Raw genomic sequence first — 21,981 nt, 5'->3', positions numbered from 1 at the left:
CTGGTTTATTTCTTCAGAGGGAAGGAGTATGCCCCCTTTAATTCCTCCTTTTCTTCTTGCTCCCTCCTTTCCCCTTCCTTATGGGTTTCCTTCCTTCCCTTCTTGTCCCATCATCGCCTTCCTTCAACATCACAGATAGGGAGATGGAAGCCATGTATTGGGTAAAACAGTAACAGAGAATACAGGGGGTGGGGGGCTTAAGTAATGCTGAAATAAATACATTAACCTTGGATATGCAGACTTTCATATGATAAACATGAACATTTAACTTATTCATTGAGTTGTCTGTTACAGGAACTAAGCAAATATTCTGTGAAATATAAATGGTTTCTGAATTTCATTTTTCTGGAAATTTAGCACCCGTTTTAGCAATGGGCTAAAATCTCTTACACACACACACACACATACACAGACACGCACACACGCAGAAAAGCATGCATGTACACACACACAATTTGGGCCAAATGAATTACCAAAGGTAGCATTTATTTACAAGGAATGCACTGCATGTATTTTCCCCATGTTTGTTATCATGGAGGGACAATGATTCCATGTCACAGTCTATATTTCTCAACACCCTGTTCGGGCTACCTGTCCAGTGCAATGGAGGAAAGCTTTTCAAGGCAACTGCTATTTCTTGATAATACTAAATCTGTCTTGTCAGTTGCATTCCTCTGGCTTTATGTGGCAGTGTGGTTAAAAAATACACTATCAGATTTCACCACTAAGAAAATTCTTTTAGCAATAGATATACAGTCCAGTTTCTTGCCCAGATAGCTGTGTATTTGGGTCATGAGGTTTATGAAAATGTCCAAGGGCAAAGCTTTGTAGAAACTCTCTAATGTGGCTGCTTAGTTTTGCTCAGTGCCGTGGCTGCGCAGAGCTGTGCTGTCATTGTCTTTTCTGTCTACTGTTCTGTTGGTTCTTCATATCTGAGGAGAGGGGACCGTGAGGAGGCCTGTTGGCTTGATCTTATTAATGCCTCCATCTAGAATGCAGATTCTTGGATACTTCATCTTCACAAGATGAGCAGCAAACTGTAAAAGAAAAAAAAAAGCCAAATGTATAGAGGATCCACCAAAAAATTTCCCAAACCACTGTTATCTCAGGTTGTGAAAGAGAAAACTTAGTTTAACGTTGTCATTTCTGATACACTTTGGTATGGCCAATGATAGTTAAAAACCTCCCAAATCTATGCTAAAGTGTTGTTGTTCTGGTCAAATTATTAGCTATTATAATTCCAAGCACAATGTGTTAGAGAAAGCCCTATAAACTGGTTGTAACAAGTTTTTGGAGTAACCACAATGAACATTTTGAGATAATGAAATGAGAACCGATAGGAAGGATTCACTAGGAAGCCTCTAGGCACAGGGCCCCCAGGCCCAGTCGTTGACATGTTTTCTGATTAGCCCGCCTCTACCTTTCCAGGATCTGGCTCCCTCCCCCATGGCTTGCAGGCTGCTGTAAGGCAGCCTCACCGGCTTGCATCAAGCCTCTGTGACCCACAGCTTGTTTCTTCAGGTCCCTTCTGTTGAGAACATGTCCAGCCCTGCCAGTTCCTGGACATTCATTTCCTCCTCAGTGCTGCTATCTGGCTTCTGCTTGCTTTCCTGCTCAGGAGTGAGTCTGGGTTCCTTTACCAGGCTGGAAACTTCTCCGTGGTGGTGACTCTGTTTTCTTTCTGCGTTTCTTCTTATTCTGAGTGCTGGTCCATGGCAGGAGTTCAGTACGTATTTGCTATGTGGATCTAAATTAAGATGCTCTAGGCCTGGGGCAAAGTTGTAAAGTTTTCCTTTTGCTCATCAGTCATTCGGTCCCTATTACCTCCCTTGGCAGTAGCTTCTTCCTTTCCGTCGATATCTGAGTCCTCCATTTCTTTTTATTACTGTACTCCATGAAAACCTGATTCCATATACTTTGAACATGAATGCTCACTGTGTCGCGGCATCTCGAGGCCTGAAGCTTTACACAGACTCTAGGCTTCAGAAGCAGCTGAGTAGTGGGGTGAGGGCAGACGCTGTGCCCCCTGACCCAGGGCTCTGGACGGTGTTACCACGGATACTCTACTTGCACACTCAGACTTTCCTGCTGGCTTCAAACCATGATCCTCAGACCTCAGCCTCTTGAGTAGTTAGGATTATACACACGAGCCACAAGGGCTGGCAGGAATGTGTGTTTTAAAATAGATGAATCTGACAATATTTTGAAAAGTATCTGTCTTAAGCGGAAAGGATTAAGGGTATCGGTCAGCAGGTGGGATGCATGTTGCTAGACAAGGATCCTAATGATCTTCAAAACACTACATGTGGGCTTCTGGTTTTGTCTATCTTCATCATTCTTTGGTGTCTTGGCAGTCAAATGGTAATTGGAAATTACAATTAAAGAAAATTAACTATTAATTACCATTAAAGACCCACATCTGCAAGTCTAAAAGAGTATAGGCATGAAATGTGAACATCCATTTGACTGTGAAGACACCATGGAGATCGAAGGCGAGGGTGCTCAGCACCATCCTGTCCTCCCTCTCTCCTCTGTCTCTGGGGCGTTAGTTTCATCCACGGGAGTTAGGTGCAGCAAGCAGCAAGGTCCTGTACCATATGATTACCAAAACAGCTTGGCTGCATTTTTTCACGTGCAGGAATACAACTACCATTTAAGATGGAATTCTTAGATAAACATGGCATTACCCCAAAGACCTTGTGGACAAGCAGTCTAGCTTTTCAGTATTTCCAAAACACCGTGAAAGTCAGAAAATGAGTCAGGAAGAACTTACTGTACATTTTACTACTTCCTCTTAAACTACAGGGTAGAACTGGAAAGTGTTCCTGCTGTTATTGTAAGAGGGGCAAGTTGGCTGGGCTGTTGCCAAGCTGGACAAGTCATGGTAAAATAGGCAGATCAGAGCAATTTGGAACAACCGGATTGTTTGCTGCTAGCTGGGAGGTCTAAGAGAAACGTAGAGCTTGAGTGCAGGAGAAGGCAAGTGTTTAGCTACCTGAGAGAAAGTATGACTGTGTTTGCGTAAAGAAATAAAGCAGCTGCTGGTTTTCATGTGAGATTGTGAGTTCTGAGTGCTGCGGTGATAGGGAGACCCTGGTGCACCGTTCCCACTCCTGCTATTAGCAGCTCCTCTCCTTCAGCTGCTGTTTTTTTTTTTTTTTTTTTTTTGGCCAGTCCTGGGCCTTGGACTCAGGGCCTGAGCACTGTCCCTGGCTTCTTCCAGCTCAAGGCTAGCACTCTGCCACTTGAGCCACAGCGCCGCTTCTGGCCGTTTTCTGTATATGTGGTGCTGGGGAATCGAACCTAGGGCCTCGGGTATCCGAGGCAGGCACTCTTGCCACTAGGCTATATCCCCAGCCCTCAGCTGCTGTTTTTGATACTGGGCTTTTTTTTTTTTTTTTTTTTTTTTTTGCCAGTTCTGGGCCTTGGACTCAGGGCCTGAGCACTGTCCCTGGCTTCTTCCCGCTCAAGGCTAGCACTCTGCCACTTGAACCACAGTGCCACCTCTGGCCTTTTCTATATATGTGGTTCTGGGGAATCGAACCCAGGGCTTCATGTATACGAGGCGAGCACTCTACCACTAGGCCACATTCCCAGACAGCTGCTGTTTTTGATAGATTCCTTATCAATCAAGTGTTTGACTGAGCACTCAGTATCAGATACAGTTCTGGATTTTGAGTGCATATAGGTTGGCGCAGGAGCCAGTAACAGACAACTAATATGAAGTAATCAGGGAATTATAAAAGCAGAATTTCAGGGTACTTAGCAGCTCAGAATTCGACGCTGGGAAGCTGTTTTCCTCCCTCTAGTTTCCATGTCATTATTCACTCCAGAAGGGAACACAGTCACACATTTGGTGGTGAAACATCACACGTGGAGCAGGGCAGATCCGGCTCTGCGCTCTGTGCTCCCCTTTCCTCTGAGTAGTGAGGAGGGGCTGGACTGTAGGGAATAAAGGTCCAGAGGCTGCAGAATCCACAAGGAAACACAGCCCCGGTGGGAGGGCAGGTCATCCCAGTGGACCAGAAGCTATGAAGTCACAAGAAGCAGCTGGCAGCTTCTGGCCAGCAGCAGGATCAAGCCCCTTCTAGATCCGTAATCAGTATCTTAGGATGGAAGCTCTTCCAGTGAGGTCACTGGGGGTCAAGTTGGTCTGGGACTTGAAGTCCCAGATATAAAGTCACTTTTTAGTAAAAGAGGAACATGTGTTTACAAGGTTGGGGTCTGTAAGATTAAGTCCTCTGTATGGAAAGTGGGGTTCTTCAAACTGCACAGCTGGCTGAGATCTACTGGATGTTATTTCATAGGCTACGGTAACTGCAGGGTAAGAGCAGGGAACTCTCATACTGAGTTTCTTGTGAGGAATACACCATGTGGACAGGACAAAGGGGCTGCACTTTCCTCCTCCTGCTCCAGGGCATCTGCTGCTGGCATTCGTTTGGAGAGCAAGTGGAGCCTGAGCACCTTAGTTTTGGCTGAGACTGGAATGTTTGTCCAGAGCAAGTCAAGTTCTGCTGGAGCAGAGTAGTTCAGGTCAAATAAGGCCATGCCACTCAAAGTGAGGGTGGGTAAGGATTCACTGGGCTGAGGAGAACTCATGGCTGCGGCAGAAAGCTCAAACAACTGCGAGATTTAAGGGAGAAACACATGGCAGGACATGAAATTTCCGGATGGATTCCTCAGCCTTGTGAGGCTGAAGTTCACACTGGGGACTGCAAAACCGACCTTGACTGACACTCTAGTAAATGCTCAGACAAATCCGTGTCTCTTCATTTTATTGGTCCAATTCTTGCTTCCCAATAATGCTACTTTCTGGGTATAGAACTGTGATTTGTGGGAAGGCATAGTACTGAAAAAATGGATTTACAATGATCCTATAATGAGTAGTGGTAGCAGTTTGCTTTTCTTGATCTTTCTGATAAGAGTTGATGCTATGTTCCTCTTGAGCCCTTTCAACTCTGGAATGCTGAAAATAGGTCACACCTTCAATAATTTCAGGCACTTTTTGGTAGTGACTAGGTTGTGAATTATGTACCTATCTCTAAGACTGTAAGACTCTAAGTCAGGTAAATGTATTTGAGATGAGGGGCAGAATTTCTCCATTTTATGGAATTCTGAAAAATGAAATTCTGCAGAATTTCTGCACAGTGCAGCCTTGAGATAACCATAATCACATGCTGTGATAGTTAATCTTGTCAACCTGGATTGAGAAATGTCTAGGAGATCGGAATAGCACACTGCTGGCTGTGTCTGAGAGGGAGTTTCCAGAGAGAATTAACGGGGGAAAAGCCACCCTAAATGCAGGCAGCAGCACCCCATAGGTTGCAAGCCCAGTTGAATAAACCAACAATGATGAGAATCCCCTTCCCCCCATGACACAGCATCAGTAACTACCAGATGTGCCCTCTGGTACTAGTTACTTAAGAGATTCCCGAGATCATTACTCTAGGAGTGACCATCTTAGTAACCTCACCACCAAACCTAAGAGCTGTGACAATGGTTAATAGGAAAGCTACAGGAATGATTTATCCTTTTACACTCCACTGACCCCTCTTGATTATATGGTCAAATATAATTCTAAATGTCATATTTTGCTTGAGTCCTTTTACTGAGACAAACATTTTGTCTCCTGCTTTTTCTGTACTCATATCTTCCCAATTTAACGGACTGAAATATTCAGCTAGCATGGTACTAAGCTAGCAATATGCCACATACTAAGACTGTTGGTTGCTCACTGACATTGTGCTGGGCAAGGTGTAGGATGATTCAGGGCCCTGTGCTCACCTTCGTGACTTGCTGTGCTGATGTTTTTACTTCTGTGAAATCAGAAAACTGTTACTTCCTGCTTGTTATTCCGGTGTTAGTACTATAAAAATCCATTTCATGTTTTATGAAGTACTATTAAGAGAATAACCATGCTAGCTGAGTATTTGGGTAATTTAGAAAGGAAATGAATTTATTTGTAACAGTTCTGAAGACCCAGAAGCCCAAGATGGAGGGGCTGCATCTCTGGAGGCCTCTGTGATGGATAATGTGGCAGAAGGGCAAGAGAGTGCACTGAATATACCGGCACACGTACCCACTCATCATCCTCTCCCAGAGCTAGCCCGCTCCTCACCTCAATCCCTGCCTGCGGTGGCATGCTCTTGACCTCATCACATCGTAAAGGTCCACTTCATGTTACAGGGGCAATGAGATTCCAACATGAGGTTTGGAGGGGACAATCAAATCACAGCTACCTTAAAAATGCTACTTATGCAAACACAACAAACCCCAACAAGGGGAGAGTTAATGGGCATAGCTACCATGTGGTCTAAGTTCATCTTCTCTTTTCCCTTCCTCCCTCCCTTTTTTCTACAGATATTTCCAGTATCTTTAAGTAGTTGTACAAAGGAGTTGTCATTCAACAAAGCAGTTTACAAATACAATACTTCTTAGTCAATGTTTTCAACATTCTCGTCCATCCCAACCCACCTTTATGATCATGTTTATTTATTTTTTATTGTTGTTTTAGGTGATATACAGTGGGGTTACCTTTACATATACTGGGTGATAAGTATATTTCTTTCCTTTGACTTAGTATTAGCTGTTCCTCCGCCTTTTTCATTCCCACTCTCCCATCTCCGCCCAGGAGTTGCTCATCAATGTCCAGTACAGCGGATGGGTTCTGCTGCGGCCCCTTTTCCCCTGCTCTCTGCTGATTCTGTGCCTTCCTCCCCCCTTCCCTCAGATGTGCACGTGTATACACCTTATATGAGGTAAAAAATACAGAATCATCTAAAAACAGTAAAGACAAATGAGGAAGAGGTCCTTTGTTTCCTTATCTTTGGTGTTCTTTTCAGTATGTGTATTATTTTATATACATATGCTGAGGTGCTTGGGTATTATAATTTGGTGCTTTTCCCCTAAGACTATCCCCTTTTGGTCTCACTGTGTATGGGTATCTTGAGCCTTGTTTCCTTTGTCATATCTTGTTGTGTTTTAAATCTAACATCCACATATCAGGGAGAATATGTGCTTTGTCGCTTTGATCTTGGCTCACCTTGCTCAACATGATTTGTTCTAGTTCCACCCTTTTCCCTCTGAGTGCCACTATTTTATTCTTTCTAATAGCTGTGTAAAATTCCACTGTATATAGATACATTTTTTTGGATCCATTCATGTGTAGTGGGCATCTGGTTTGTTTCCACATTTTGGCTGTTGTGTACAGAGCAGCAATGAACATGGGAGGCGCAGGTGTCCTTGTCGTGTTCTGGTTCATGCTGCTCAGGGTAGATGCTTAGGAGTGGTATAGCTGGGTCATAGGATATGTCTATGTTTAGTTTTTTGAGGAAACTTCAGACTGCTTTCCAGAGTGGTTGTACTAGTTTACACTCCCACTTGCAGTGCAGTAGGGTTCCTCTTTCTCGCAATCCCCTCCAGCATTTGTTGTCTGAGTTCAGAATATTGGCCATTCTGACTAGGGTAAGGTGGTATCTCAGGATTGTTTCTTTGCATTTCCTTTACAGTCAGGGATGCTGAACATTTCCTCATGTCTCTGCCATTCTTATCTCTTCTTCTGAGAAGCCTCTCTTTAGTTCTCTTGCCCATTTAGTGACTGGTTTATTAGATTTGGGAGGGGTTAGTTTCTTGAGCTCCCTGTATATCTTGGATATTAGGCCTTTGTCTGATGTATTGCTGGAACGTAGCTTTTCCCAATTCATTGGCTGTCTTCCTAGGTTCGTAGCGATGTCTTTAGCTGTGCAGAAAGTTTTTATTTTAATGGAGTCCTATTTGCCGAGTCTGTCTCTCCAGTCTGTTGCGCCCCTGGGGCTCTATTCAGGAAGTTCCTGCCTGTGCCTATAAGTTCTAATGTCTCTCCTACTCAGTCTTACAGTAGTTTCAGTCTGATGTTTGAGAATATGGCTGTTGAGTTCTTTTCATTGATTTATGAGTTACTATTTAACAAGTTTCTATAATTTCAAAGAAATCACTCAGGTAATGATTATAGATGTAAAGATTTTAAAAGGGTAAATATGATAGAAAAGTTGATTTGAAAGTAGGTCTTGAATTCTGGAAAGGCATATATACTGGCTTATGTTAGAGAGTAAGTTTTTTCTGATAAAATTCCACAATCTACTACCATCATGTATCAGGCGCCCTAGTAACTCCTGTATATTTTCCTTTGATTTGGGATATTTGGGAAATGAATTCCAGCACTAATCATTTGTCAATGTCTGTTTATACTAGACCGCTGAGAACAGTGAGCCAACACTGTGTGTAAGCCTCTTGTCATACTACAAAAAGCATACTATGCTCTGAAAAGAATGTATACAATAAAAACTCAGACTCAAAACACAGGGCTGAAAGATCACAGCTTCAAGCTCTGTAGGTCAAGCAAGAGGGTGACGGTGGTTAGTTCCTTACGTAGCCACAAGCATTTCTGTGGCAAGAGGTAAATTAAGTGGTGGGCTTGGGAAGGTTGGGATGGGCAGGTAGTATAACACATATTGAGATAACATAACTTTTGTTCTATGTCAGTTGTGAATTTAAGTGCCAGATATCTCAGATTCCTATGATGCCTTGGCAGTTTTGCCTGGAAACTGAAAATGTTACAAACTGCTTATATTGCCAGGAGCTGGTGGCTCATGTTGGTGAGGCTGAGATCTGAGGATCACAGTTCAAAGTCAGCCTGGACAGGAAAGTCTGACACTCTTCAATTTAAAAAAAAGGTAGAAGTGGAGCTGTAGCTCAAGTGGTAGAATACTAAAAAGTGCATAAAAAGCTCAGTGACAGCACCCAGGCCCAGAGTTCAAGCTCCAGGACTGGCACACAAAGAACAACTCCTCCTCTTTCTCCAACTCATACCTTAAACACAGTTCTTCCAGTAAACATGTCGAAGTCTGGGCGAGGGGGCTTAGATCACTATGGCTACAACCCCTACATTGCTTTTTTACTTCATGAGCCTGAAAAACTATGAAACGGGGATTCTTCAGGTCATTTCTCATCATTTAACAGTTACGTAGAAGGGTTTTTTGCACTGTTATTCCTGAACTTCAGGTAATGTCTAGCATGTTCCAAGTTGAATCACTATTTAAAACATTTGCTGACAAGCAAGGCAAGGAAAGTGGGAGCAAGAAGGCCCAAGTTCATTCTTCAAAGCTGTAACAAAATCAAGGAAGAATTCCTTGCATACTTGGAACTGATAAAGGAGATTCCCTTTATCTAAGTGTTTAGGGCACAACTATAAATTTTCTAACAAGTAAAAAAGATGTCACACAAAGTATGTTAAAAGTAGGTGAAGAAGTAAGCAGATGCTGTCTGGAGTTGGGTATGTTCATTTTAGAGACAATGCTGTTTTAGGAGTTCTTTAGTCCTCTGAGTACCTTCTGCTTTTAAGAGGGCAATCTAGGAGACATAAAGCTAGAAGGAAGGGCTTGAGCTCAGAAAGGGAAGGAGACAAGGCTAATGTGAGAAAGGTGTCATGATCTGAGAGTCTATTTTAACTCCCAACATGACAGTATTAGGAAGTGAGCCCATTGGGAAATGATGAGGCCCAAGGGCGGAGCCCTTAGAATGGGAACAGTGCCTATGTTTCTATTTCCATGTCTACATTCTGATTTTGTTTCTTTGGAGGCTGGGCATAGTACACTCAAGGCAAATGATGTATGCTGAGTTATCCCCTGAGCCAGTGGCCTTATCAGACTCCAGAGAGCTCCTTTCCCACTGTGCTATGAGAATGACACACCTATGAAGCAGGAAGTAGGCTGTTCTCAGTCACTGAATCCTTGGAATCTTGGGCCTGATGCTGCGGCTGGTCTAGAGCAGCAGTGAGCTCTGCTCATTTTACGAGGCCTTCAGTTTCCACTTGGTGTTGGATCTAATGGCAGTGGGTCTAACACTGAGTTCTAAACAAAGCCTTGCATTAAGTTGAATCTTTGTGTTTTGTTAATAAAGTAGACTCCATTGGTGCTAAGCTGATTTACTTAGATCTTGTGAATGTAGTTTGTTATGTGAATAGCTGTTCAACTTGGGTGTACATGTGAGGTGGTGATCCCAGGAGAATCTTAGTGTTGTTTTTTTTTTTTGCTTAATTACTTCTGATAGTATTATAAATGAAACTGCTCCTTTACAATGGTCTTTGGGCTGTTCAGTTAGTACTGAAATGAAACTGTTTTGGTGTGTTCTGAATCCTGAAACTTGACCAAATTCTTTTTATTCTAATAGTGTGTGTGTGTGTGTGTGTGTGTGTGTGTGTGTGTGTGTGTGTTGGTAGAAACAGATTCCTGGAGCTTTCTGAATATACACTATACAGTAGTTAGCTTTACCTCTACCTTTCTGTTCCATGTTGGGAATCAATGTCCCTCTAACATTTAGGTCCTTTGCAGAAGGTCAGATGTGACCTTGTTTGGAAGCAGGGTGGGTGCTACAATGAGGACACACTGGGGTAGGATAGGCCCTTCATCTTAAAGGACTGGTATTCTAAGACAGCTACACACAGGACCACACATGACACCGTCACAGAGTGCTATAGGTAGAAGCCAATGAAGAATAGGACTGCTGGATACAGCCAGAAGCTGGAAGCATGCCTGTGCTGACAATATCTTAGTTTACTGTCCTCCAGAACTAGGAGGGAATACATTTCTGCTATCTTCAGCTGCCTGGTTTATGGTAGCTGCTCCAGGAAACTTGCACTCTAATTTAGATAAATTTATTTCAATTTCATACCTAATTCCTCTAGCTAAAATTAAGATAAATACTTCTCAAAATTGTCCAGTAAGTTGAGGATGAGGAAATACTCCCTAATGCATGCAGTGAGGCCAGTGTTAGCCTGACAGGAGAAGTGAGATAAGAAAGTACACACCAATAGCTCTGGTGAATACTGATACAAAAATCCTAAGGGAACTGAATTCAGTAGTATATTAAAATTCAGTAGTACATTAAAAGGATCATATATACCATGAAAAATTGTAAGCTATGGAATATACAGTCATACTGACAAATGTCAATCACAAAATGCCTTAATAGAAGTGAAAAATCAACAAACTCATTTAATATGAACAAAATATTTGTCAAAACGAAGCATCTTTTTATGCAAAACACCCAATTAACTAGAAATAGAACACCCAAACATTACAAAAGCCACATCTGAAAAAAAAAAACTAGCCAATATCATATTCAACGATAAAAATCAAACACTGTCCCCTTAAGTCCAGGAAGAAGACACGGTCCATTATAATCATTTCTATTTAATCTGGTACAGTTTCTTGATATTTTTGTGGAGGCATGAGAAATTAAGAGTTGCCTACTCTGTTACTTCACTGACATGCTCACAAATAGCAGTACCAGGCTTTTCAATAATTTAAGCTCCTCATCCAAAATCTTTGAAACAATCTTTACAAGTTGTGGCTTAGAACAGTCATACATTTATTTACCCAACTTGACATAGCTAATAGGAAGCAAAGCACAGCAATTAACCTTGTCTGACAAATTAATATTACCAAATACTATCCTTACACAAAAATTGGGGTGAGGGTCTTGCTCATGTGTTGGTGAGATGTAAGAGTACCAGAGGGGACAGTACTGTAACCCAGGGCTAGCAAAGGCAAAGCTGCTACACTCCTAGAGCCAAAGGAAGCAGGGCTGGTATGAGAGTCGGGGAGAGAAGGGTTGCTTGCTTTCCCAGGAGAGATTCTTTCCTCCTCTAGAGAAAGGACCTGTACTGGTTAAATGTTGCCTATGCCTAGTTTGCTGTCTACTGTGGTGGTGGGATTGTTGTAGCCTGTTACAGTGTTCACTGTCTGAAAAATGTGGTATTTTTTGTTTTCTTTAATTTTTATTGTCAAGGTGAAATACTGAGGGGTTACAGTTATATACATTAGGTAGTGAGTACATTTCTTGTCCAACTAACTTATTACCCCATCCCTCATTTTACTCCCACCTTCCCTCCTTCCCCCCTCCCCAAGTTGTAGAGTTAGTTTACAACATATTGTTTGTAAGTATTGCTGTTGCACTGGTTTGCCTTTTACCCGTTGTCTCATAGCTACTATACTTTGCATTTCAAAATTTTTCTTGCAACACTGGCATAGGAGAAGGCCATTTTGTTTCATGTATTGAACATATCTGGAAATTGATATACTTGCTGACTACTTTTCATCAAGAAGGTTTGAGTCTTTAGTAAGGAAAACACCTCAATCCAATAAGTTCCACCCTGACTAGCTTTTAACACTTAACATTTCTGCCCTAATGTTTTACTCCGGTCAAAGGAATGCAAACTATATTTTGCAATTACACAAAACAGGAAAAAAGTTCTCTACAACTGCTATTAATCTGAATTTTCATTACTGTAACAAAAAACCAGAAGCACACTAACTTTATAAAGAAACGATGTTCAATTAGCTACTAGTTTGAGGCTGAAAGTCCAAACAGCATGGCCCATCTGATTAGTATACCATGCGGATGGCAGAAATGTGTGTGGAATAGTTCTCATCTTGAAACAGGAAGCTAGTGAGAGACAAGGGACCCCATCCTCTCAAGTGGCCCAATGATTAGCCACTTTGCACCAAGCCCCACCTCTTCGTAAAGGTCAAGACAACTTGCAATATCATTAAGTAAAGACCAAGCTAGCACTTGAACCTTTGCAGCAGGCAAACCATAGCAGCTATCATTTAGGTTTTTTTTTTTTAAATAAGCTTACAATTGATTCTGATGTTGAAAACACTGGAATGGCAGACACTCTTCCATATATGACAGGCAGATCCTCAATACTCCTTACATTTATGACCAACTCGTTTAAGTAGGCTTTTAGACAACCTCAGTAGTAATTAAGTTCTCATAGGTGATAGACATTTCTGTGCACTTACCTCAGCTGTGTGCTTTGCCACATGTCCCACGATGACAATAACCTTCCCCTTGAAGTTCTGAAGCACGGTGGTGTAAGGTCCCTGGTTAAGCTCTCCTTCGGCCGTGAAAGCAGCACTAAACGGAATGTTGATGCTTCCTGAAATGTGACCTCGAACAAAACTGAGAAAGTTAGCTTAAGGAAAACTTCATTTTTTTTTCCCTTCTTTTTGTGGTACTAGAGTTTGAATACAGGACCTCATGCTTGCTCACCTCATGCCATAACATTGAGCCACGACTCCAGATCTGTCTCTTGGAGATAGTCCTGTTTCCCACCTGGGGACGCACCTGGGGTACAATTCATATACTTTGCACCTACTTTTAGGTCGACCAATTCTCACAAGCCTTTTCTGGGCAGGCTGGCCTGGAACTGTGATCCTCTGATCTCAGCTTCCATGTAGCTTACTTGAGATGGTTGTGTGCCACTGTATCTGAATTCAGGGGTCTTGTGTACTTTTCTGCCTGGGCTGGCTTTGAGCTAATATTATCCTGTTTTCAGCCTCTAAAGGCCAGGAAAACATTCAAATTTTTCTCAAACTCAAGTGTCTGGGAGAAAAGAAAGATAGTACTTAAAAGTCTCCATGTTTGTGTGAGGATTTTATCTAAATGAAGTAAGGTACCATAAAAGTAGAAAGTTAAACTTGAAAATGTTGTGGAAAAGAGAAAGATCACTAGCCAAAGATGTGATGTACTTGATTAAATGAAGAATTCTGAAAATGACTCTCATGCAGCCAATGGTTTTGCCTTTCAGTTCATTATGATTATGATGAATTGAAAGAATGAAAAGTGACAGAAGCAACTGAGAGAGTCCATACACTTAGCTGCATTTCCATTGTTTCTGATTTTCTGTATTCCAAAGGGGAAGATGTCTTATTGTTTTTATACTTGAGGATTCTGATGATCTCATTGACTATTACTTTGAATTGAGGACTTGATGCCTTAGTGTTGAAAGAAAAATTATAACCTTTTTAAAATAATGAGTACAACTGAATGAATGGAAATAAGGATTTTAGAAATTACATAGTGATTATATAAACTCTAAAAAGATTCTTAATTAATAATCACTTAGTACTACGAAATGAAGGTTTTTGTGTATAATACAGGTTATTTTCTACCAAACTCCCACTTGAGAAATGTTATTTTAAAAACGTAAATACATAGAATTTTACAAAGAGTTTTGACACAAATAATATTTTTCCCCCAAAGATCATGTCTGCATTAAGGGGAATGTTAATTACTTGTTGAATTGTTTTTTTTTTTTTAATGCGGTTTCCTCTTATTTTTCTTCCTGTCTCTCATGAATAAAGACAGGACAAATAGGCTGCTATTCTCAAGAATGAGTGGGTAGCATGTGTGGGAGAGACCCTAGGTTCAATCCCCAATATTGCTAAAAAGAAAAAAACAAAGCTAGAGACTTGACCACATTTTTTGTTGTTTTGCTTGTGGGGCTTGAACTCTGGGCCCTGGCACTGTCCCTGAGTGCTTTTGCTTAAGCTTAGTGCTCTATCACTTTGAGCAACAGCACCACTTCTGGTTTTTGAGTGATTAGTTGGAGCTGAGTCTCATGGGTTTTCTAGCCTGGGCTGGCTTTGAACCATGATGCTCGTATCTCTGCTTTCTGAGTAGGATGACAGGCGTGAGCCACCAGCATCTGGCCCACATTTCTTATGTTCAAAAATTTATATTCAGGTGTTGGTATAATGTTTTCTTTTTCAAAGAAAAAAACATTTGGTATGAATAATGAGATAAGTAACCATAAATAAGTTCTGAAAAAAAGGAAAAAGAGAATCAATATTAGAATTCCTATGGATATTGTTTGGCTGATCTAGAAAGGACAGAGAATTTATAATCATAGGCAGATTAGCTATGGACTTCAGCATTACTTTCTCAAACATAATAAAAACTCAACATTTTCAACTGTAATTTTCATAAACAGTGAAGATAACCTTAAAATATAAATTCAAATATATAAATTAAAAATACTCTGGGAATTTTCAGTGAAGCTGTACACAAAATTTTGATAATGCAAACCAAGACTCATTTATTTATTTACAGCTCATTTATTCTTAGTAAATCTACAGCTGTCAGATGAGGATCAGTTGCTGGACAGCTTATCAAACAGTCCTCTCAGTTATCAACTGCGAACATCCTTTCTTTCAATGGCATTTTACAGTAGAAAAAAGCAATACAAACCTGTCCTAGCCACATGCTATGTCAGTTATGTTTATGCTGCTTGTCTGCTCCCCACTTTACTGTTTGGAGAACCACAGGTGAAAGGGTGAGTCTAGGCCATCATGTTTATACTAGATAACCTGGCTACAACCCAGACTGACAGATAGGTGGGTGGGGACGGTGAAGATAGACTTTAAATACAGGCTGAGTCAATCTGATAGTCTTTCTTGAAAAATCAGAAACAAAAGATAAAGGCTCAGGATGTGTTGAGTTTTCTAATGTGAAACTATAATCACATTTGAGTGCCTCTTACAGATAATTAATTCAGCCATATATTACAAACCTAGTAGCCCGTGACTCCAGAAAAAATTGTTTAAAAGATATTCCGTGAATATCTGGTTTTAAAAGTACATCTGACAATTGGAGTTTGAAGTCAGCCTGGGCAGGAAAGTCTCTAAGACTTTTATCTCTGATTAATCACTAAAAAAAGCTGGGAGGGAGCTGTGGCTCAAGTGGTATAATACTACCCTTGATAACAATCATCTACATATAAATATGAATTATCCACTAAGAGTAGATGAATGAGCATCTGGATAATTTTATGAGTTTCGTATTTATCATGTACCTTTAATGTTTTCTTTTCTTCTGTTTTTGTTTTGTTTTTTTTTGTGAGTGTACCTGTCCTGGGGATTGAACTCAGGGCCTGAGTGCTGTGCTGAGCTTTCTTGCTCAAGGCTAGCACTTTACCACTTGAAACCACAGTTCCACTTTTGGCTTATTGGGGCTGGTTTGCACAGACTTCCCTGTCCAGGCTGGCTTCAAACTGAAAACGTCAGATCTCAGCCTCCTTAGTAGCTGGATTATAGGCATGGGCCATTGGTGCCTAGCTAAAGTTAAATTGTCTTTTAGTCAAGAGAAGCATGTCATAAACTTATTATTCTAGAATTTTCTGTTGGTTACGGTTTGCTCTTGGTTTTTTTTTTAGAGTTTAGTTTAAATATCAAAATGCCTTTCAAAATCTGATGCAGAATCTTTGGGACAAAGAGTTTACTATCCAAAACACAAATTATTTTAAATTTTTTTCCACTTATACTTTGGAAGACAAGAAATAAAGCTTTCAACCAGTTCCTTTAGTTAATAATCTAGTTCAACCAGAATGTCCTAGAGCTGGGTATTGATGGCTCTCACCTGTATTTCTTTTTCTTTTCTTTTTTTTTTTTTTTTTTGCCAGTTCTGGGGCTTGGACTCAGGGCCTGAGCACTGTCCCTGGCTTTTTTATGCTCAAGGCTAGCACTCTGCCATTTGAGCCACAGCACCACTTCTGGCCTTTTCTATATATGTGGTGCTGAAGAACTGAACCCAGGGCTTCATGTACATGAGGCAAGCACTCTTGCCACTAGGCCATATTCCCAGCCTCACTCAGAATTCTTTTGATCACCTGCACATATCCTTCCAACCCTCTTTAGGCAATATTTTCTTTTCAGCTTTAAAATATCCTCAACCTCTTTTTTGCCAGCTAATGATTACTTGTATTTTAAGTAGGCATTGCTTGGTTTAAGTGCTTTTCCTTGTATTTCCATGATATTTTGAGTATGTTCAGATATAGTCCATTCAATTATGTATTTAATGTGAGTACTTTAGCTACAAAACTGTGGGCTCCTTATGTGCAGAGGCTATAATTTAATCAAGTATACTTTCTGCTTTAAGACTGAACTGCTAGTGTTTGGCTATAGAACAAATAGCCTTGATTGCTACTGTATCTCCCCAAACCATCAATCCAGCCAGTGGCAATAGATATCTCAGCAGTGGACATCCTCCTCCTCATTATGTATGTCTCATTTACATATAGCAACCCAACTGGATGGGATTTTAATTAGATAGTTGGAACCTAAATCCAGGTAGGATGAACGAAGTCTTAAGTAATGTCCAGATCATTATTCTGTTTTGACCAGATATCTCTAAGTTAGCAATTCTTAGGACATAAGGACAGAAAAAGTGTGGTATGATTATAAAAATGGAGTTTGGGTGTTTTTGACATGTAAAATTCGCATGTTTCCTATGTTTTTATTTATTAAAAAAAATAAAGCTGCAGATTCTCAGCCTTGACTAAAAGGAAATAAAATCAACCTTCCTATAAAGTGAATGTGTTTACAGATACCATCAGTTGGCCTCCCATTTTACATGCAAAGACCACCCTTAATATGAACTCCAGGAAATTTGAAACTAAATATTTGTAATTAGTAAAACCACAGTTTGGCTTATGTGCTACCTCTGCAGCTATTAACATTACTTAGGAAACTTATGCCACCACACAAGAAACATTTTCTATTCCTTCTCTGGCATACACAATTATTACTTGCTCCAAAACTCTCACAGTATATTGAAGAACAAATAAAAGTGACCAAATTGTTGCCTAGATTAAACTTTCATGTTTCCTTCTTATAGAAACAAACCAAAGGAAAATTCAATTTCAGCAAAAACTTTGTGGTTTAGATTTCCTGAGCTTTTGGCACTAATGCTGAAGGTTATTTTACACTATTTCTAGGGTTCCTTTCTCTTGTAAAGTTTTGAGCTTGTGTTTTTATTGTTAAGTGGTGAAATCTGTGTTCTGTTCTTTGGCTTTTTTTTTTTTCTTCTGTACTCCTACTTTCCTCTGGCACTCACCAGGCAAGAGGGTAATTGTCTTAAGTTTACTGCTATGGTAATGTACTTTTTACTTTCAATAAAAAAGTTGGTACTAGGGATTTGACTTTAACTGGGAATATTCATGCCATAAGCCAAGTGAAGCTTTAACAGAATTTCAAGTAGTAGTAATGATAGTTTTGGGTATAGCAAGTCAGTCTTTAAATTTATCCATAGGAAGGAACTTATTTTTACTTAAAAAATAAGATTGCATTCTTTTCCACAATCATCGCAGACCGCCCTATGCCCCTCCAAAGCCCGTCCTGGGGCTTGAGCTCAGCGACTGGGTGCTGTCCCTGAGCTTCTTTTTTTGCTCAAGGTTATTGCTCTACCACTTGAACCACAGTGTCATTTCTGCCTTTTTCTGAGTAGTTTATTGGAGCCAGGAGTCTCACAGACTTTCCTGCCCAGGTTAGCTTGGAAATGCCATCCTAAGATCTCAGCCTCCAGAGTAGCTAGGATTACGGCGCATGGTTCATTTAAGTTATTTTAAATAGGTAAAAATGATGATTTAAAACCTAATTCATTAACTTGAAATGACCATTCAGAAAAGCAAAAAGTTCATCTATATAAAGATAATATGAACAGTTAGACAAAGTCTTTTCATTAAAATGACTGAGAAAGCAGACAGCAGAGTGTGGTATGGTACATCTGGATTCTCAGCACTGGGAGAGCTAAGGTAGGGAGAGCCTTGCTAGTCTGGGCCATGTTTGAGGTCCTATCTAAAAAATAAAAGGGGTTAAAAATGAAGCAGAGAATAAGACAACAGAGAGAAACAAATTTTCTCAATAATATAAAAGGGCAATGTGGCAAGGGCGAAATGAAATTATTTCAAAACTATACTAGTATTAATATTTGGTTCTTAGGCTGGTATAGTCACATAAGCCTTACACTAAATTGAGTTTTGCCTTGGCGAGGAATACACAAAGTATTAAAAGGATTCCAACAGGCTTTAGTTGTTTTGAAATTACCAGATATTTCAGAAGATGTAGGATGTATGTACTAATACACAATTTGAATGGATTAAGTTTTCTAAAGTCATTACAGAAGGAAGAGGTTTTTTTTTGGGGGGGGGGGGGTAGTGGCAGTACTGGACTCTGACCTCAAGGCTTCTTTCTTGCTAGGGAAGGTCTCCATTCCTTTTATTTTTTAAATTACTTTTCAGGTAGGACCATGCATTTCTTGCTTTGGACTGGCCAAAGACTTCAATTCTCCTGCCAATGGCTTTGGCACAGCTGGGACTACAGGTGTGAGAGATATGTGCTTGGCTTATTGAGATAGGGGAAATCACTATCTGGGCTAGCCTTGAACTCTAATCCTAAGCTCTGCCTCTTGAGTAGCTGGAACTGCTGACAAGAGGAATGGTTAGTCTAAACACATTTCCTTCAAAGTACAGTATTGCTTTTTAAAATAAAGTAGTTCACTTTGCCTTGATTTTATGGCTGTACAACCAGAGCTGCAGTTGTTCCACAGGTGCGAGTAGGTCCGCTATACATACAAGTACTGAGGGCAACAGGGTAGATTTGAAAGCGGATGTAGAGCATCTGAATGAATGCATACTTTGGGGTATCACTACTTATGTCGGTGTCTGCCTAGTTCCAACTTTAGGCCAAGTACTGTGAGAGGGTAGAGAGCCTTCCTATGTGAGAATACTCACGCATATGCTTCAGGGAACAGTGTTCAGGCTAGCTCCTTTTTGAAAAGAGAGAGGATCAATGGGAAGGAATTAGATGTAGAAAGCTAGGAAATCTTGGATAGAGCACTACTTTCACATTATACATGTTTTGAGATTCAAACAGCTAAAAATTGAAGAGATAGATGAGAGGTACGATGACTGTAAACAATTTTTAATTTTAAGACATTAAAAATAATTGAGAGTACTATTATGCCGTATTTTTTGATGGTTTTATGAGACAATGACTTTAACCAAAGATTAGGCTTTCAAACTTGAATTTCATCAGATGAGAAGAACTTGTAGAAATGTTCCCTGTCTACTCAACTGGAATTTCATGCTGCTTTTGGAAGTCTACACTCTCACTCTGCGAAGGGACGTCTGTGTATTCCTGAAGTGCGAAGCCCTAATAACCAAGGATATTTCCTTTATATTTTCTCCAAACTGAAGTGTCCCAAGAGTGTGGGGAAAACAGAGAGTAGGAACTTCATAAAAAGATTGAGATGTATTACTGAAACTGTAGGTTCTCAAACTGTACTGCTAATGACTCAAGATATTATGCAAGATCTTTTGAATTAGATAGGTCTGTAAATACACAGTTTGAATTTAATTCTAAAAATTAAACTTGTAGCCAGGTGCCAGTGGCTCATGCCTGTAATCCTAGCTACTGAGGGGGCTGAAATTTGAGGAGCTGGGTTCCACGTATGCCTGAGCAGAAAAATCCATGAAACTCTTATCTCTAACCAGCAAAAAGCCAAAGTGGAGGCTCAAGTGAGTAAATGACACCCCTGAGTGAACAAGCCAAGCAAGAACACAAGGCCCTGAGTTCAAGCCCCAGTATTGGCACACACACAAAAAAACTGACCTTCCCAAAATGCAAGTGAAAATATTATATGCCAATTTTATCATATAAGAAGCCAGCAACCTATTAACCCTCATTTATAGCATTTACACATGGTACATGGTGTAAGCAATTTTCTAAGAAAGTTCATTTTAGAGGGAATTACTCTGTTAAAAAAGGTGTGAAATCAGTTACCCAGTTCAGAGAGCAAAATCGAGACATACTTCCTGAGAATCTGACAAGATGAAAATTTAAGGTGAACTGTTACTATTTCATAACTGCTCACACTTTGCCACAGAAGATCACTAGAAGTTGTATGTTCAATAGCAAAGTCTTACTAAGAAATACATGGTTTCTACATGCCAATGTTTGTAAAAATGTAAACACGATTTTGTAAATAAGTCAGTGCTAAAATCTAGCAATGTTTTTCTCTAGGCTAGGAAGTAGCTCAAATAATCAGTTACTCCTTATATCTATCAAAACTTCTATCTATAGACTGAAGGATTCAGATTCCTTTAGGAACCATAATAGACATGAGATAAACGCACAAAACTCCTGAAAACAAAAATCAGGAACTATCCCAATATTCTGGTAGCTTTCAAAACATCATTACCTTACAAAATCTCACAACAGTCCAGAGTGAGAATCATGTAGCTATTTACATACAAAGGTACCCGGGATGTGCTCATTAAACAATGAGCATGCCCCCTGATGGAAAGGAAGAAGTATGCACAAGGCAGCACTACCCTGTTTGAACCGACCTCTGCAAAGGATACTCCTCACTGTTTCGAATGTCAACCACCAGGAGTTTGGGTTTACTGGACTTGGTTTTCTTGGTGGGTGTTTTGAAGTGGCCTGTCACTGTGAGCTCACACAAATCAATCAAGTCTTCTGCTGAAATCCGGGGTGATACTTCTGACTTCAGGTCATTTAATGGAATGGATTCCCGTGACTGGAAAAAAAATCCCAAATAATTGAGAATATTAAATAGACAAATTACATATCTAGCATAAATAGCTTTAGGTTGGGATATCAATCAATATAGCACATGAGAGAAGAGGCCACTATTTCACGTTAGCAACTTATTGTATAATTGTGCTCCTTACACCTGAAGTTAACTTTCTTATTACTTAAACCCACAGGAAAGCATTACTACTATTTTTGCTTTACTGCAATTTTTCTGGAGTAAATGTACAGAAGACATGAGGCAGATATTTTTCCTTACAAAAGTACACGTATCTTTTAAAACCAGCTTCTGTAAGAACAATGGCCTTTTCTGGAAATGCAATTACTGTTGCTACGAAGCTCATTAATTATAACTTTGGTAACATGACAAACTAAATTGTAATTTGGCACACATGATAATTAAAGCAGTTACTTTAATGTAAGTCCTAGATTAAAAAAAAAATTCTGTTGGGGCTGGGGATATGGCCTAGTGGCAAGAGTGCTTGCCTCCTATACATGAAGCCCTGGGTTCAATTCCCCAGCACCACATTTACAGAAAATGGCCAGAAGTGGTGCTGTGGCTCAAGTGGCAGAGTGCTAGCCTCAAGCAAAAAAAGAGTGCTACAGTGCTCAGGCTCTGAGTCCAAGGCCCAGGACTGGCCAAAAAAAAAAAAAAATTCTGTTTATAAGTAGAATCAACCATATACATTTTCATATACAATTCCATATACAATTATACATAATATATATTGTATGTACCATGCAATATATATTGTTTAGTGAAAATTAA

The 21,981-nt window shown here is 40.1% G+C and overlaps 1 protein-coding gene across 3 annotated transcripts in view; it reads right to left on the bottom strand.

The window, feature by feature from the left end:
- Positions 1-490: 490 nt before the first annotated feature.
- Tbck (TBC1 domain containing kinase) overlaps positions 491-21,981 on the bottom strand; it is a 116,980-nt gene continuing 95,489 nt past the window's right edge. For all 3 annotated transcript variants that reach the window (XM_048333365.1, XM_048333364.1, XM_048333366.1), the window contains 3 exons: positions 21,023-21,198; positions 12,843-13,002; positions 491-1,037 (listed from right to left, as the gene is read on the bottom strand). In XM_048333365.1, coding sequence (XP_048189322.1) covers positions 927-1,037; positions 12,843-13,002; positions 21,023-21,198 — 447 coding nt within the window. In that variant the 3' untranslated portion in view covers positions 491-926. The remainder of the gene's footprint in view (positions 1,038-12,842; positions 13,003-21,022; positions 21,199-21,981) is intronic.

Source organism: Perognathus longimembris, chromosome 24 (genome assembly GCF_023159225.1).
Source record: "Perognathus longimembris pacificus isolate PPM17 chromosome 24, ASM2315922v1, whole genome shotgun sequence".
Taxonomy (NCBI): Eukaryota; Metazoa; Chordata; class Mammalia; order Rodentia; family Heteromyidae; genus Perognathus; species Perognathus longimembris.
Note: the sequence above shows the minus strand (reverse complement) of the source record. Positions and strands in the feature narration are given on the sequence as shown.